The sequence below is a fragment of the Erpetoichthys calabaricus genome, chromosome 17, assembly GCF_900747795.2.
Source record: "Erpetoichthys calabaricus chromosome 17, fErpCal1.3, whole genome shotgun sequence".
In the NCBI taxonomy this organism is placed as follows: Eukaryota; Metazoa; Chordata; class Cladistia; order Polypteriformes; family Polypteridae; genus Erpetoichthys; species Erpetoichthys calabaricus.
Window position 1 is genome coordinate 12,688,721 of NC_041410.2, and position 17,973 is coordinate 12,706,693.

Here is a 17,973-nt window from a genome sequence, read left to right on the forward strand (position 1 = left end):
TGCAAAGTTTGTAGAGACATACCAGGAAGACTCAAAGCTGGAACTGCTGTCAAAAGGGCTGTACTGACATAAGGGTCTGAACATTTCTATGAATGAGGGAGTTCAGTTTTTGAGTTTATGTCAAGATATGTTTTCACTTTGTCATTATGGGATATTAAGTGTACATTGATGGGCAAAATGTCAAATGTATCAATTTAAAATAACACAAGTGTGCAGAAATCCATTCTATCTATCTCTCGTGGAATACCAAGGTGTTCAACTCTGGCCACTGAGTAGTGATGGCTGGCCCCTTTTATTGGACACCCGGATGGACTCCAGATGTTCAACGACCTTCTTCTGGCATGGAAAGGCTGCCAAACAGGGCCCAGTAAACGTCTAGATGCCCCCTAGAGATGACCATGGGCCACAGTAGGGTTGAGCTTCCTTGCTCCAAACCTGTGGCCCTGCTGTAAGCCAAGGGGATGCCCTCTATCGGTCCAGGGGAGAAACTGTCCTGAAAATACTCTCTCCCCAGGTCTTTCCTTCCATTGTCAGGGCACCTTGGCAGGTTAAGGCCCTGGCCGACAGATAGATAGATAGATAGATAGATGTGACAGACATTATATGATAGATAGATAGATAAATAGATGTGACAGACACTATAGGATAGATAGATAGATAGATAGATAGATAGATAGATAGATAGATAGATAGATAGATAGATAGATAGATAGATAGATAGATAGATAGATAGATAGATAGATAGATAGATAGATAGATAGATAGATAGATAGATAGATGTGACAGACATTATATGATAGATAGATAGATAAATAGATGTGACAGACACTATAGGATAGATAGATAGATAGATAGATAGATAGATAGATAGATAGATAGATAGATAGATAGATAGATAGATAGATAGATAGATAGATAGATAGATAGATAGATAGATAGATAGATAGATAGTGTGTCAATCTATCTATCTATCTATCTATCTATCTATCTATCTATCTATCTATCTATCTATCTATCTATCTATCTATCTATCTATCTATCTATCTATCTATCTATCTATCATATAACACCTTTCACATATCTATCTATTGTCCACTTCCCATTGACAAACACCTTTCATATAATAACAGCTGAAACACAAGACCCCCAAACCATTAGACTACATACAGACCTTGATAATTGAAAAATCCTCTGGCCCTCTTTTCTTTGGTGGTTGGGATGACTGTTCCAATGAAAAAGTTTGCAATTGCAATCAGCAGGATTATCAAGAGAAGAACTTGAGCCTAAAATTACAAATGGGTAAACAACGAAAAGGTTAAGAACTGCAGTGAAATTTTGGAAAGCACTGTTATGTAAAACAAACTTGTTATGACAAAGCAATGAAAAATGACACAATTACTCTTAATTAATCATAATTACAATTACAATGACATCTCATCCAGTCTTGGTTTTGGCCTGCTAGCCCCCTGCAGCCCCGGATTGGACTGGTATACTAAAAGCCAAAGAACCTGCACTTTAGAACAAGTCATCCCCCTAAAAGCTAGGTGTGTTTGGGTCTGGCCAGTACTTGGATGGGAGACCATCTATGAAAAGCTTGGGAAGCTGCTGGAAGAGGCTTTGGTGATGCAGGGGGCGCTTACTGTGTGGCCTGTGTGTGGATCCCAATGCCCAGTATAGTGATACAGATACTGTGCTGCAAAAAGTGGTGACATCTTTAGGATGAGCCGTAAAACCGAGATGCTGACTTGAAGACAGGACTCTTGGCCAGTGTATATGGGGAAGAAAGCAGGTCTTCAATTCAAAAGCACGACCCCGTGTGAAAGGACTATGGGCTACTTTCATTTTAATGGAGGAATGAATTTAACAATATTATATCAAAAAATGTCTGCATTTTCCACGTTTTGAGAATTTGAGTGGATGACTTCACAATAATGATGGCAATCTACAATCGATGACGAGTAGCACAAGATTTTTGCATGATTTTGTTTGTAGTTTTTAAGATTGGCCACCACGCACTTCCTTTGAAGCATAAACTACCCATTTCGATATGCATAAAAACGTGATTAAAAAATTTTCTCAGCCATCATTACAAAGTACATGGGGGTAAGTGACATTTAAACATTCCAACAGATGTGCATCACAAACATTTGTAGTAATGCGGCATCTGTTGGAATGAGAAGTCCCATGTACGTGTCTCTATTATATGCCATTTGGTATGGAATTCATAAAACCAGTGTTAATATTCTGTTGGAATGCAAATGTAATTCATTTTATTACTATAAATGTTTGTGATGTATCATGTGTTGGAATGAACATGCAATGCATTTTATGACTACAAATGTTTGTGATGTGCCATCTGTTGGAATGGCAGAGAAGCAGCAACTAGACGGATACACAGATACACAGACATTTGTTATTTTATTAAGGTGGATAATTAAGCAATATTTGCTTCTGTTTAATTCAGTTAAAATTTTATATTCTATGTTTTATAGCGTTTAGAATAGTATTGTTTGTATTTATTATTTTATGTATCTTTATCTGTAAAGCACTTATAGTGATGACTGTGCTATTTCAATGTGCTTATATAAATATTATGTGTGCTATTATTAATGTGTAATATAAATAAAATCTATTCTTCTTCTTATTAAGAGTTATTAGTTATCCTAACCTGCACATTTTTGGACTTTTCAGGAACATCAAAGTACCTTGAGGAAAGCTCAAATACAGAATATGTAAACTCCATGCAGGAAGTGAGGTTGAGCTGAGGGTTGATTGAACATTCTAAGAGCTATGAGGAAGGAGGACTCATAATTATGCCAATGTGCCATGCATCCTCCATAACATTCATGTATCCATTTTGTGAAGAAGAAGTAGAGGACAAAACTGAGTGCCAATAAGAACCATGCTGCACATCCTCTCTGACACACCAACACTGAGGACTTTCATCCAACCAAATTAGTCAGCAGAAGTGTGTTAAGAAACGCTACAGGGGCTCATTTAAACCTACACAAACACCCCTGTATACCACTTCACTGGGATTGGGATTGTTTTTAGTCATTCTGGTGTATGTGCTCAGACCATAGTGTGTCTGTCTATCTATTTATCTATCTATCTAATATAGTGCCTTTCATATCTATCTATCTATCTCTTATATAGTGCCTTTCAAATCTATCTATGTACAGTGCATCCGGAAAGTATTCACAGCGCATCACTTTTTCCATTTTGTTATGTTACAGCCTTATTCCAAAATGGATTAAATTAATTAAATTAAATTAATTCTAAGACCAGATATCTTTTGAAATTCTGTTAGTGCTGTTAAAACAGCGGGGACAGTGTTTTCTGGGTCTGATATATATAAGACCAAGAATACTTATGTACATGGGATTTCTCAGTTTTTTTATTTTTTAATAAATTTGCAAAAACCTCAAGTAAACTTTTTTCACGTTGTCATTATGGGGTGTTTGTTGTGTGTAGAATTCTGAGGAAAAAAATGAATTTAATCCATTTTGCAATAAGGCTGTAAATAACAAAATGTGAAAAAAGTGATAAGCTGTGAATACTTTCCGGATGCACTCTATCTATCTATCTATCTATCTATCTATCTATCTATCTATCTATCTATCTATCTATCTATCTATCTATCTATCTATTATATAGTGCCTTTCATATCTATCTATCTATCTATCTATCTATCTATTATATAGTGCCTTTCATATCTATCTATTTATCTATCTCTTATATAGTGCCTTTCATATCTATCTATCTATCTATCTATCTATCTATCTATCTATCTATCTATCTATCTATCTATCTATCTATCTATCTGTCTGTCACACTCCTGTAAAAAGCCACATTTCCCCCTGGGGACAGATAAAGTTCTCTGTCCAATTCTGAACGAGAGGCCCATTCACAGCTCCTGAGCAGATTAACATTGGACTCTGTGCTCTTCTTACTTACACAATTTGAATATTTTAAGTTGTTTGTTTTATTTGTCAAAGTGAACAAATGGTACATCCTGCTTCAGGACCCCCCCCCCCCCCCCCCCCCATGTAAGGTTATGAGTCGGATACCAAATAAATAGCAATAAAATTCAATAAATAATTAGGGCAGTGAAGTTATTTAAGGGCTTCACATTTAATAAAGAAAGGGGACAAAGAAAGCTGAAATGTGCAAACTAGGCGTTAGTGATTTATACTTGGCTTAAATTTTACACCGGAAACTTTGAAAAGAGTGTCGGAAAATGAAACAACAAGAGCCGTCTCATTGGGACTCATCATTAAACCATTTCAAGACTCGGGAACAAAATCAGGGGATGGAGAAAAGTTCATCCTGCAGACAAAGAATTAAAGCACTTGCAGTGTTTCATCCTCAAATGAGACCTATGGGACGCATCTGAGAGGAGTCAGCATTCATAATTGGGCTGGAGTCAGGACTTTATGTTTTGTTGTTGTCAATTTTGATAGAAATCTGCTTTGCCTTACTTTCTGTTTATACCACACCATAACCTTGATTCATCCAAATCAGGGTGGTGTAAGATTGAAGCCTATCTGAGCAACACTGAACACAAGGCAGGGAACAGTTATGGATGGGGAGCTCGTTGCTATTGGGTATCTGCCGGCTACGGGAGTAATGGGTGAGCCAGGGAGAATGAGAGAACGAGGTGTGCCGAGATCATGATGAGACAGACTGTATTTTAACTTCTGATTTTAACCTCAGATTTTAATGGATTTATTTATTGGTTTTTATCCCAACTTTTCACTGTTTTTATGGATTTATTTATTGGAACTTTGGAGTACTGCACTTTCTGTTTTGACACAACTGTTTGTTTTAATAAAAGCACCTTGGCACTTTTTGCACTATCCCCTGGCTTCAATTGAGAATTGTCCGTCAGCTCATCTCGGTGACATTACCAACGGTTTCGGGTTCAAGTGCTCCCAGAAGTAAGATGGGAACATGGAGTGAACCCACATCGTCACAATGAGGTCATTTTAAAGGGGTTTGTGGGGCGCTCCTGATATCTCTGCAAAAGGATGAAGGTCCAAGTCTTTAGAGTCCTGGTGACCCCTGTTTGTGAGACATGGACGCAATCCAGTGACCTGAGACGAAGGCTGGACTCCTTTGGTGTCTCCCCGGAAAATCCTTGGGTACCGCTGGTTTGACTTTGTGTTTGACTCATGGAGTCCCGATTGAGGCACATTACCTGCATTGTGAGGGAGCGTCAGTTACAGCACTACAGCCATGTGGCACGTTTCCCCGAGGGTGATCTGACTTGTAAGATCCTCATTGTTAGAGATCCGAGTGGCTGGACCAGGGCAAAGGGTCACCCACATAACACCTGGCTGCGGCAGATAGAGGGTCCTTTCTGGTGGGTGGGACTGGACTGCGTGTCTGCCTATGGGGTTGCCAACTGGGATCCCGAGCTGTTTTGTCGTGTAGTGAGTGCGGCAATGCACTGTACCAGTGCATGCTCCCCAACTTGACTTGACTCAGCTTATTATAGTGTATGACCATGGAGACTCCTGAGTTAATCGTGATAGCATCAGAGTCACACCAGATGAGATGTAAGTTCTATTCCAGTATGCACAGACTCACACTGAGCCAGAATCGAAACGTGTCAATGAAGGGTCCCCATTGTCACACATGCACGTCAGAGGGTCACTTTCCGAGTTCTTCACAAGTATGTGATACCACCCTAAGCCGAGAGGTGGGGCCATAACTACCTTGTGTTTCTTTTTGTTCCACAGCACAGAAACGTTGCCTAGTGAGGGCAACTAACTCCGCCCCTTCCAGTTTGAGGGCTATAAAAACGAGACTGCCCACAGGAAGGCATCACTTATGGCTTAAAAGACCCAAGGTGAGGAGCGCCACAGCCTGACAGAGAGATCTGCTTTGAAGCCCTTAAACTAGCCTGACTGCTAAAGGGCAACCTTGTTTTATTGAAAAACTCTGAACGCCATTGATTGTTGGTTTTGTTTAATATTCTGCAAGTAAATGGGGGACAGCTGGGTTGGCACCCCAACATTTTGCAGTTGTACCAGCCTGTTATTCGCTCGGGCGACAATGCCATTTAATTACCAATACAAGTTGGGTGTGCTGAGCGTTGGTCAGAAAGTCAAGTAAGAATATCACAATACTCAGTACAAATGACATTAAATGTGAACCTGAATTTAATTCTGAATTTCTTGCACATTTCACATGGTGCAGGAGGGCGGCAACATTCTGTATGTTGGTTCGATGTGCAGGTAGGAAATTCACTAGACTATGACTGAGGGGCCGGTTTGTACTTCATGCTCAGAACGCATAGGCACATACATCATGGCTGCCACGCATTCCCAGCATTCATTTGTCGCACGTCCTCAGAAATTAACGTGACGCATGCACAAGTTGCAGTACCAGCAAAAAGTCGGGGGGCGCAGTGTGATCAAGTCGGAACGTGACGTCAGAGTCTGTATTTACTATCTACATGTGACAGAAAGCCGCCTTGCAAATCCTACAGGATCGATGTTTGATGAACGGTTCGATGTGGTGATGCAAAAAGCTGACATACAAATACATTTGAGGTGCTTTGATATTCAAGCGTCGCATGTTCCCCATCGTAATGACGCGATAAATTTTAAAAGTCTCACATCCCATCTTTCTGTGCTGTCTTTTCACAACAGCATCAAAATGTACGGCAGCGTATTTGAGCCACAGATGAAAAAAAGTTAGGGACACAGAGAAAAGGTCTATTTTGTGATTAAAGTGGAAATTTTGGCTTTAATCTTAAAATTTCCACTTTAATCTCGTAGTTTATTTGCCATTAAAGTAGAACGTCGTAAAACGTCATCTTAAAACCAACCCAGTTGTTACCATATATACTTGCGTATAAGTCGGGTATTGAAACCCGAAAAATTGATCATAAAATCAGACCCCGACTTGTACGCCGTTCAAAAATGCGACTTTATTTTTTACATCTTCTTGCCTCCTCCAATCTCGTATCAGTTTCTCAGACGCATCGAATTTTGTTGCAGCAGCGTAGTTACCAATTTCTTTCACTACTTCAACGACGTTTAATTTAAAACCAGTTTCATATTTTCTTCTGATCGAACACTCCATCATAGATAAGGGATGCTCTTACGATAAAGGTGTATGAGGGTGTGAGATACAAAAAACACAAAACAGTGCAAACGTCTCTTTGGAATAGTTTGGGTATCACCGTGTGGTCACGTAGGCACAATACATAGAAATAAAAGGCCGTATGCTCCGTGGTTACTCTCTCAGGTGGGTGTTAGCATATCGTAATCTCTTGGACCGATAGCATGAATTTTCCACATTCGACTTATACGATTGACATTATAAAATACCAGAAATTATACGGTAAAATCAAGTCCTGACTTATCCATGGGAGAATTTATCCGTGAGTATATATGGTAATTGCTACGTGCTTCTGCATATTTAGAATCCTTAGATTTATACTTGATATCACTTTCACAATGAAATACAGTGGAACCTCGGTTCACGAACGTCTCGGAATACATACAAATCGGTTTACAACCAAAAAGTACGCCAAACGTTTGCCTCGGTTCACGACCACACACTCGGTATACAAACAAGCCAGTTTCCCTTTCGGTTTGTGCACGCTGATGATTTACGCACGTGTTGCATTGTTCTCGGTCAGACGTGCGTGCTTTCGCTGTGAACTCTTTGTGCTCTATTTCATTTCCCTTCCGGTTCGTACGCGCCGATTATTGTATTTAAGCACATGTTACGCCTCTCCCTGTTCATTGTTCTCAGTCAGACGTGCGTGCTTTACCTGTGAACTCTTTGTGCTCTACAGTATTTCATGTGCTTTTGCAGTTAACCATGGCTTCTAAGCACTGTAACCTCCTCTCCACCCAGTTCCTCCTCACTTTATGCCAGAACTCGACTCATGCAAGGTTAGTTTTCTTGGTGGTTTATGGTTAGTTTTTGTATTACGGATTTTTCAAATGTTCATTTCTCGGTTCGTAGCGTGAATTGTTGCAATGTTACTTTTCTTGGTTGTTTATTAAGTTACGGATTTTTCAAATGTTCATTTTATTTCCCTGTGCTTAAAAACCATTAAAAAAAAGTGTTTACAACGAGTGGTTCGTAGCGTGATTTGTTGCAATGTTACTTTTCTTGGTGGTTTATTAAATTACAGATTTTTCAAATTTTCCTTTTTTTCCCTGTGCTTAAAACTCATTTAAAAAAAAAAAAAAGTGTTTACAGCGATCGGGTCGTATTAGCGTGAACTCCTGCAATGTTACTTTCTTGGTTGCTTGTGGTTGGTTTTTAAATAAAGTTCGGATTTGTTCAAATGTTCCTTTTTTTTTCCCCTGTGCTTAAAACTCATTTAAAAAAAAGTGTTTACAGCGATCGGGTCGTAAGGCTATTAGCGTGAACTCCTGCAATGTTAGTTTTCTCTGTTGTTCAAGGTTATTCAATGTTTTTACATTAGTTTACTATTATGATGTGCATTCTATGGTGTAATTAACTATATTTGTGCTTAAAAATCTTTAAAAAAATATATTTACATACAGTTCGTACGGTCTGGAACGGATTAACTGTATTTACATACAATCCTATGGGGGAAATTGCTTCGGTTCACCACCAAATCGGTTTACGACCAGAGTTTTGGAACAAATTATGATCGTGAACCGAGGTTCCACTGTACATTACAGTATGTATATTGCATTTTACAAATATATCATTAACTTCATTTAAGTAATGAATACTGATAATAATTACACATAATTACACAGTACTGAAACGGTGGTGGAGCGGTAGGAATCACGTTCCTGGTGTTCCCTGCCTGGAGTTTGCATGTTTTCCTGGTGGTTTTTCACAGTGTGCTCCCGTTTCCTTCCGAAGACATGAAGGTTTGTTGATTTGGTGACACTAAAATGACGCTACTAGTGTATGTGTGTGTGCTTCTATTCACCTTGCGACAAACTGATGTCCTGTCCAGAGATTGTTTCTGCCTCACGCCCAATGCTTGCTTGAATGGCCTCATCCCTGGATTGATGGATGTAATCATTAAACATCCATCCTTTTCAAAGATATTGTGGCAAGGTGTCCTCAGAATTTAATGGATGTTTCAGGCAATTCATAACACAGTAAAGCCAAACCTGTTCTCACTGTGATGATATCTAGCACTGCCACCTGGTGGAATCTTCCAGATTTACGTAAAGTACGTGCAACTATAAATTGTACAACGCTAATTTAGGGTCACAGTCCAGAAACGATTGCGGTAGCATTGGGCACAAGATGAGGACCAACTTACCTAAGCTACACATCTATGGAGTCACTTTAAATCGAAGGCCATTAGACTACTAAAATAAATGCTCTTACCTTTGCCTCCCATTCCATCCCAGCAACCGAGATTCCAAGCAGGAGGACCACAGTTATGCACCCAATGATTCGGATGTCATTGGCCTCATCCACCATCAGTGACCCACTGTCCTACAAACAAAAAAAAAAAAAAGAGGAAAAGTCAATACGACACACTTTCTTTATACTCAATAGGACAAAGAACTGGAACCACAACTTGGTGAAAGTGTGGGGGACTCCAAAATAAGCCACAAACGCAGGTCGGGACGTTCACTGGCGAGCCCAGAAGAGGCTCACCCAAGGCAGCCAGCTCCCCAACTTCTACCTACAGGCTTCTCAAGCACACACTAAGGAATGGACCCTGGCCGGGATACCCCTTCGGTATATGTTCAGGGGGAGCAGCCATGGACTGTGCAATACCTCCCCCTGGACGCTAGATGGCAGCCCCCCTGGGTTGAAGCGGTGCCTCGGTTTCCCGCAGGGCTCCATGGGAATTGGAGTTGGGTGTAGCCCTGTTGGATCACACAGGCACCACCAGGGGGTGCAGTAGCTGGGACTCCTGAGCCCATATGGGCAGTGTATTCGCCACACTCGGATGCAGCTGGAACTCGGCAGTCAACCACCTAGACCATAAAAGGGGCCACCACTCAATGGCCAGAGTCGGGATGAGGAGGACTACGCTTGCCGTGAGGAGTGGTGGTGGTGAAAGAAAGGAAGAGTCTTTGTGCTTGTGTGCTTTACTGGCGGGTTTTGGGACTGTGTTGTGCCTGTGGGTCACGGGGAAGACGTGCCCCACAGGTGAAGAAAATAAGTTTCTTGGTTTATTTTAACGTGCCTCTGGTGTGAGTCTGAGTCTGGTCAGGTGCCTATATAACGCCTTTGTTACAATGGAACGTAGCTTCTAAGTTTGCATAGGAAATTACTATTTATAGTGGTGTGCAAAAGTATTCAGTCAAGTTAACATTTTCTGCTTGAAAAAAGATTTGTATACATATTTATCCATTCAATATTTTAAATGCAAAACATATTTACTGTGAGTTACTTGATCTGCAAGTGTTTTTCAAGACAAGCAAAAATGTTTAATAAATTTGAACTTGATAAACAAGCAAGGTCTTGCAATACGAGTAGTACGTCTACGCTTAGTCTGCTGAGCGTCACGTGATCACAACCGAGCCCATGGTTGTTCTCTCTCTCTCGCTGTGGGATTGTGGGTAATCATCTCCCATGCTCGGTCTCAGTCGGTGTGCCTCACTCATTTAGTCAACATCAGTACGAGCGGATGCTACTTACTATAGCATTGTAACCATGGGGCACTTTATAAAAGGAGCCAGCAGACACTACTTGGGGAGCCAGAGGCGGGAGGAAGGTGGACAAAGCTTGTGGGAGAGGAGTCGAGGCGGCAGAAGAAGAAAGAGTGAGAGAGAAAGGAGGAAAGAGAAGGACTGAGCTGTATCATTGTGTGCACTCTGTCCTGGCAAGGCAACAAAAAGAAATAAATGGTGTGTTGTTTGCACTTGTGGAATCTCTGTGCCTGACTGTGTTGTGGTTTGGGCAGTGGTACGCGTCCAAGGCTTCCACAAGTGCAAACAACACACCATTTATTTCTTTACGTTGTTTTGCCTCCCACAAGCTTTGTCCACCTTCCTCCCGACTCTGGCTCCCTGTGCAGTGTCTGCTGACCTCTTATGTAAGACACCCAGAAGTGCTCCAGGTGCTCGTTGACACATTTCTGGCAACAACAACAACATTTATTTATATAGCACATTTTCATACAAAAAGTAGCTCAAAGTGCTTTACATAATGAAGAAAAGAAAAATAAACAAAATAAGAAATTAAAATAAGACAACATTAGTTAACATAGAAAAGGAGTAAGGTCCGATGGCCAGGGTGGACAGAAAAAACAAACAAAAAAAAAACTCCAGACGGCTGGAGAAAAAAATAAAATCTGCAGGGGTTCCGGGCCACGAGACCACCCAGTCCCTTCTGGGCATTCTACCTAACATAAATGAAATAGTCCTCTTTGTAGTTAGGGTTCTCACAGAGTCACTTGATGCTGATGGTCATACAGACTTCTGGCTTTTAATCCATCCATCATTGTTGGAACATCACGGTGCTTTGAGTAGATGGTGGTGGCGCAAGCTGGGTGTGGCGGAAGAGCTGCACTCCAGGGCTGCAGCACCCCCTGGTGGCGCCCACAGATCCAAACAGTTCTGTATCCAACTCCAACTCCCATGGAGCCCTGCGGGAATCCGAGGCACTGCTGCAAACCAGGGGGGCTGCCATCTAGTGTTCAGAGGGAGGTATTGCTCTGGATACGCTTCCTCTGCCGGTCCTTCCAGCATGGAGGCATCCCGGCCAGTCAAGGGCCCCGGCCATCTGCCACAGGGTATATAAACCAAAGCTATGCAAACAGTAATAAATCAAGCTAACTCAACTATTATAGTAACTTATAAAAAATTCATACCAAAAAGATAAAATTAGTCTTTTAGACCAGAGCCAATAAACTGGAGTCAGGTTAACGTGGCCCAAACTCCTTTTGTGACCTGTGTTGCTGAAGTGGAACTGGGTGAGTTCAAACTTAACATCTACGAGGATCCTGGGAGTTTTTGTAAATTATCGACGGGTTATTTTCTGGCTCTAGTATTGAGCTACTCATCATTCTAGTGAGTTTTCGACATCGAGGCAACGTTTTGTTTTTTGAGTAAATGCTTCATTTTAAAGTTTTCTGCCTCCACTTTTGTTTTTGGTTCAGCTACACTAAATTGCCAAGTTTTGCCCAGCTAGGGGTGTGGCTTCAGAGGTCATGACCCTGTCAGTCATTACTCATCATGATAAAAGGCTCACTCCTGGTTCATTTCCTTATCGGACTACTCAGATTCCAAAGCTTTTCTTGCACTTTAATTTCATTACTTCGTGTTTGGTTCCTTCCTGGTTTCAAACTTTGCCAGTCCTTTTTGTTCTTGTCTTGCGTTTTTTTTTTGTTTTCCTGCTTCACGTCATTCTCTGGACAAAAATAAAATCTGCCTAAACTCACGACCAGGTAAAAAGCACGGGGAGGTAATCGTTTACTTTATAGAAGCGGAACACCATTTTCATGGATTTTAAAAAGAAATCAAATGTGCACATTTACCTTAAGCAGTTCCACAACCGTTTCAGAGAATCCAACGACATACATGGCCACAGCTACCGCATTTGCGAAGGCAAAAATGAGACCGATGGAGCCACCAAACTCAGGGCCCAAGCTTCTTGATATGAGGTAGTAGGCGCCACCTGTAATCAGAACAAAGATTAGAACACCTCTCATCCTGACCGTCTGCAGTTCTATCTAAAATAAGAAGACAAGAATGGGAGAAATTGCCTGTGTGGTCAACAGCTGAGTAGGAGATACCAACAGCAGCACTCCAGGAGGGAGAGGAGCTAGCGGACTGGACTCTGCCTCCCACTTGAGGCTGCCATGTTTGGGTCTGAGCTCCCAGGACTGTGAATTGGGTTTACTAGGTTTTACAATATTAGGTATGTAATAATAAGACGAAGAAGAAGAAGAAGCAGAAGAAGAAGAAGCAAAAAAAGAAGGAAGGAGGAGGAAGAAGAAGGAAGAAGCAGAAGAATACATGTCTGTATTTATGATGACCATTTCTTCAAAGTTTTGTGAAAAAGTGCAACTCTGACCCCTCGTATCCTATTAGAGGTCAGTTGATGCGGCAAACACAAAAACTTCTCCAAATGCGGCTTAGAAATGGGAGTTTTTTTGAGTCTAGAGGGCCAAGATTAGGGAGGAACCCTTAAAAGCTCGACATCTTGCATAACTAGAATTAAGTGACCAGGATTGATGAGGTCTGTTGGGATGAATAGCCTGTTCTCATCCAGATGTTCTAATGTTCAGTTTGACATCAAGACAAATTGAACAGAATATCATATATGGGGGGCTTCTCTTACCTGTGAGTATAATTCTTATGAACAGAATAGTAAATAATAATAATAGGTAGCCCTTTGAAGCAATGGTTAGTGTTAGTGCCTTAGAGTTTTGGATTCACATAACATCATCAGTTCTGCTTGGGTTTTCTCAGCTTGCTCCTAAAGTAGTGCATTTTAGATAGATAGATAGATAGATAGATAGATAGATAGATAGATAGATAGATAGATAGATAGATAGATAGATAGATAGATAGATAGATAGATAGATAGATAGATAGATAGATAGATAGATAGATAGTAAAGGCACTATATGACAGACAGACAGATAGAGAGAGTATAATGTGCCAGTTTTGAGTCGCCAGTAACACTAAGAAACACAACTAATGGGTGTGAGAGAAAACTGGAAAAACTGGTGGAAAACCAAATCGAATAGCGTGGCCACGTCCAGGTACTGAGAGCTCTCGGTCAGCAGCTCTTACCACTGCTCTGGAGGGTGGGCGCAGACTGTCCTACATGTATTGACTCCTGGGTCAGGTCAGCATCTCTTGTCAGCATACAGTAATGGCATGTCTTTGGCGCATGGAAGAAAAAGTGAAAGAAACTGGAGAACAGCAGCCCAGCATCACCACCCCTCCATCCACTCAATTTCACACATTGCAGGGTAATGGGAGAGCCTGAGCCTGTCCTGGTAGTGTTGGGTATAACAGAGCACCCTACCCTGGAAGGGAATCTAATCAGTGGGCACATTCATGAGACCTCAGTTTAGAGTCACCAAATAATCTGGCATGTCTACAGGATGTGGGACAAAAACCCAAAAGAAACCGGAGTGGAGATTATGGACACATGTGGAGAACAAGGCTCTCCATACAGGAAGGGCCCGGGTTAGGAAGTAAGTTCTCAAGTTCTCACAGCAGTTTTGACTAGCTGCTACACCAGTTATTAGTATTATATATATAGTATTATATATATATATATATATATTACATGCATTTTTACATACATATTTTTTTTTTAATAGTGGCGTAGTGGAAGTTTTGTGAAAAAGTGTAACTTTGACCCCTCATATCCTATTAGGGGTCAGTTGATGTGGCATGCACAAAAACCCAAAAACCTGTCCAAATATAGCTTAGAAATGGGAGTTTTTTGAGTCTAGAGGGCCAAAATTAGTGGGGAACCCCAAGAAGCTCGACAGCAGTGGTGTGCTGGGGAGGCAGCATAAAGAAGAAGGACACCTCACGCCTGGACAAACTGGTGAGGAAGGCAGGCTCTATTGTAGGCACGGAGCTGGACAGTTTGACATCTGTGGCAGAGCGACGGGCGCTGAGCAGACTCCTGTCAATCATGGAGAATCCACTGCATCCACTGACACAGTATCATCTCCAGACAGAGGAGCAGCTTCAGCGACAGACTGCTGTCACTGTCCTGCTCCACTGACAGACTGAGGAGATCGTTCCTCCAGCATACTATGCTACTCTTCAATTCCACCTTGGGGGGGGGGGGGGGGGGGGTAAACGTTAACATTATACAAAGTTATTGTCTGTTTTACCTGCATTTCTCATCACTCTTTAATTTAATATTGTTTCTTTATCAGTATGCTGTTGCTGGAGTATGTGAATTTCCCCTTGGGATTAATAAAGTATCTATCTATCTATCTATCTATCTATCTATCTATCTATCTATCTATCTATCTATCTATCTATCTATCGTGTATAACCTGACATCAAGACAAATTGAACAGAATATCATATATGGGGTGTTTCTCATACCTGTGACTCAGAAGGCACCAATCAAACAAATTGATGTGTTCATATATAATTCTTAGGAACACAATAATAATAATAATAATAATAATAATAGGTAGCACTTTAAAGCAATGATTAGTGTTTGCGCCTGAGAGTTTTGAATTCACATAAAATCATCAGCTTTGCTTGGGTTTTCTCAACTTGCTCAGTAAGTTTTGTATTTTAGATAGGTAGATAGTAAAGGCACTATATAAAACAATAGATAGATAGATAGATAGATAGATAGATAGATAGATAGATAGATAGATAGATAGATAGATAGATAGATAGATAGATAGATAGATAGATAGATAGATAGATAGATAGATAGGAAAGGCACTATATAATAGATAGATAGATAGATAGATAGATAGATAGATAGATAGATAGATAGATAGATAGATAGATAGATAGATAGATAGATAGATAGATAGATAGAGTACATACACTATACTCTGCACACATACCAGTTTAAATGATGACTTGAGGTATTCAGGAGTATTTCTGGTGTCACATGATGGACGGGCCTCCCTTTCAACTTTTGCTCCTGCTTGGCACCCAACAATACCCACACAACTGCCAGCCCCCCATGACCCTTAAACACAGGTCCGATGATTGATTAATGAAAGTAATACATAAAATGCAGAAACACACCCTGGCATTCTAAACAAGACAGGTCATTTATTTTTAGTGCTGGCCCTCCTGGTACTTTTTTTCTTATATAATGCACTACTGTGAGATACAAAATTATTCCAAAGAAAACTAAACTTAGCACACAGCAAACTGAACAGTGACTAATGATGCCCAACAAAACAAATTAATAAGTCATTATAGAGATTTCTTAAAATATAATAATAATAATGATAAATCATTGGTTTTGTTATTAATATTATTGTATTACTAATATATAGAGATTCCATGTGTCCACTTTAATAAAAACAGTGTTATATACTATCTGTCTCCTGATGTCTAATTAAACAATTGAACAATTAATGTGTAATAGTGTCTAACATATATGACAATTCCTGTCACTTAATTGTCTAATTTGTATAATTTTTCTTGTCCACTTAAGTAATCTTATATTGCCTATTATATGGTGATTCCATGTGATTACATTAATATATACAGTATTACATTAAATCTGTCTCCTTATATCCAATTAAATAATTAGAGTGTAATATATGTGTCTTTTCTTGTCCATTTACATAATTGTCTAATATATCTAACTTTACATGTCAAATTAAATTATTGTCGAATATCGATCTCCTCGTGTCAATTTACATAATTCAGTTGTTGCCTAATATGTAGATTCCTTGTGTCCACTTCAACAAAAGCAGTGTTATATAATATTTGACTCCTCACATCGTTTTAAATAATTCAATTATTATCTAACATGTATGACTTTTCCAGTCACTTAAATAACTGTCTATTTTAATAACCTTTCTCTTCCACTTAAGTAATTAAATTATTCTGCAATATCTGACTCCTCATATCCTCTTAAATAATTCAATTATTGTCTAACATTTATGGCTTTTCTTGTCCACTTACATAATTGTCTAATATATCTAACTTTTCATGTCAAATTAAATTATTGTCTAATATTGATCTCCTCATGTCCACTTAAGTAATTCAATGATTGCCTAACATACAGAGATTCCTTCTGTCGACTTTAATAAAAGCTGTATTATATGATATTTAACTCCTCTGATCCTCTTAAATAATTCAGTTATTATCTAACATTTATGACTTTGCCAGTCACTTAGCTAACTATCTGTGTAATAGATATGTATTTTCATGTCCAACTGAATGACTGTGTGATTGTGTTTATCTTTTCTTGTCCACTTACATAGTTAACGATTGTGTAATGTCTGACTCTTCGCGTCACCTTAAATAATTTAGTTATTTTTCTAAGACTAGAGGGCTCTGCCCCCTGCTTGCTCCGCTCGCCAATCCCCGGGTTTGGTTAACCGGATATACAATTTAAAGAATTGTTATTTTCATGGGAATTGTTACATAAGCATTATTTTCACTTTTACTCTAAAACTTTAGTAAAACAATATTTGGAATTAACTTTTCTTCAAAATCGCATTGAATTTTGATTTTGTGTTTGGACTTACATTGTGACAACGCAAAGTATTACTGCCCGTGAGTGAATTTAGTTTCTTTCTCTCTAATAAATAAAATGACTTTTTTGAATGTTTGTCCATGCTCATTCTTCTTCGGTTAGTCGTTGATGTGTCATCTCAAACGTATAAAATTATTGTCCTGATAAAATTTATAAGAACTGAGAGCGCAGGAAGTGTGTCCAACAAAAGTATTCACACGACTGAGATTAGATGACCGTGGTCTTGTTTGAAAATAGTTGTAAGTAGGGCGTGACGTGAAAGAATCTCATGTTAAAAGTCTCCGTCTCACTGCTCCAAATGTTTTTGGAATCTTTTAATTCTCGCTGGCAAGAACAAATTGGACGATCTACACGCCTCCGACTTAAAAGTTTAAATCCAAACAATATATTCGATCTCTTTTCGCTGTTCCGTTATTTCACCGAGTAATAATTTCCGTTTGTTTGCGCTAATGCGATCTTTACTATTCTTTTTTGAGACTTTCAAATTTTCGAACTTCCATTATCTCTAACCCGCTCTGCGAGTGTATCGCGCCAACGTTTTTGAATTCTTTACAACGTTTTACTTTGTTATCTACTCTTTGTCCCTTATTTCCGTCCCCGGGCATGGACTTGTCTCGCGGGACATATAAGTGTCTCTCCGATGAAAATCATGTCTCGTCTCCTTCCAAGATTTTTTTTATAATAGAGAGATATAAGCCTTTACCTGTCACTTGAATAATTGTCTAGTCTATATAAATTTGCTTGTCCACTTACATAATGTAATTATTGTGCCCTCTTTGTCTACTGTAAATTTTCTTGCTTTATCATGCAATGTTACTTATT

At 39.7% G+C, this 17,973-nt stretch overlaps 1 protein-coding gene across 3 annotated transcripts in view; it reads right to left on the reverse strand.

Moving 5' to 3' along the window:
• The window catches only part of slc12a1 (solute carrier family 12 member 1), a 105,174-nt gene that overhangs the window by 57,684 nt on the left and 29,517 nt on the right, over positions 1-17,973 (reverse strand). For all 3 annotated transcript variants that reach the window (XM_051920665.1, XM_051920664.1, XM_051920666.1), the window contains exons 5-7: positions 12,461-12,600; positions 9,352-9,462; positions 1,172-1,283 (exon numbers count right to left, since the gene is read on the reverse strand). In XM_051920665.1, the coding sequence (XP_051776625.1) occupies positions 1,172-1,283; positions 9,352-9,462; positions 12,461-12,600 (363 nt within the window). The remainder of the gene's footprint in view (positions 1-1,171; positions 1,284-9,351; positions 9,463-12,460; positions 12,601-17,973) is intronic.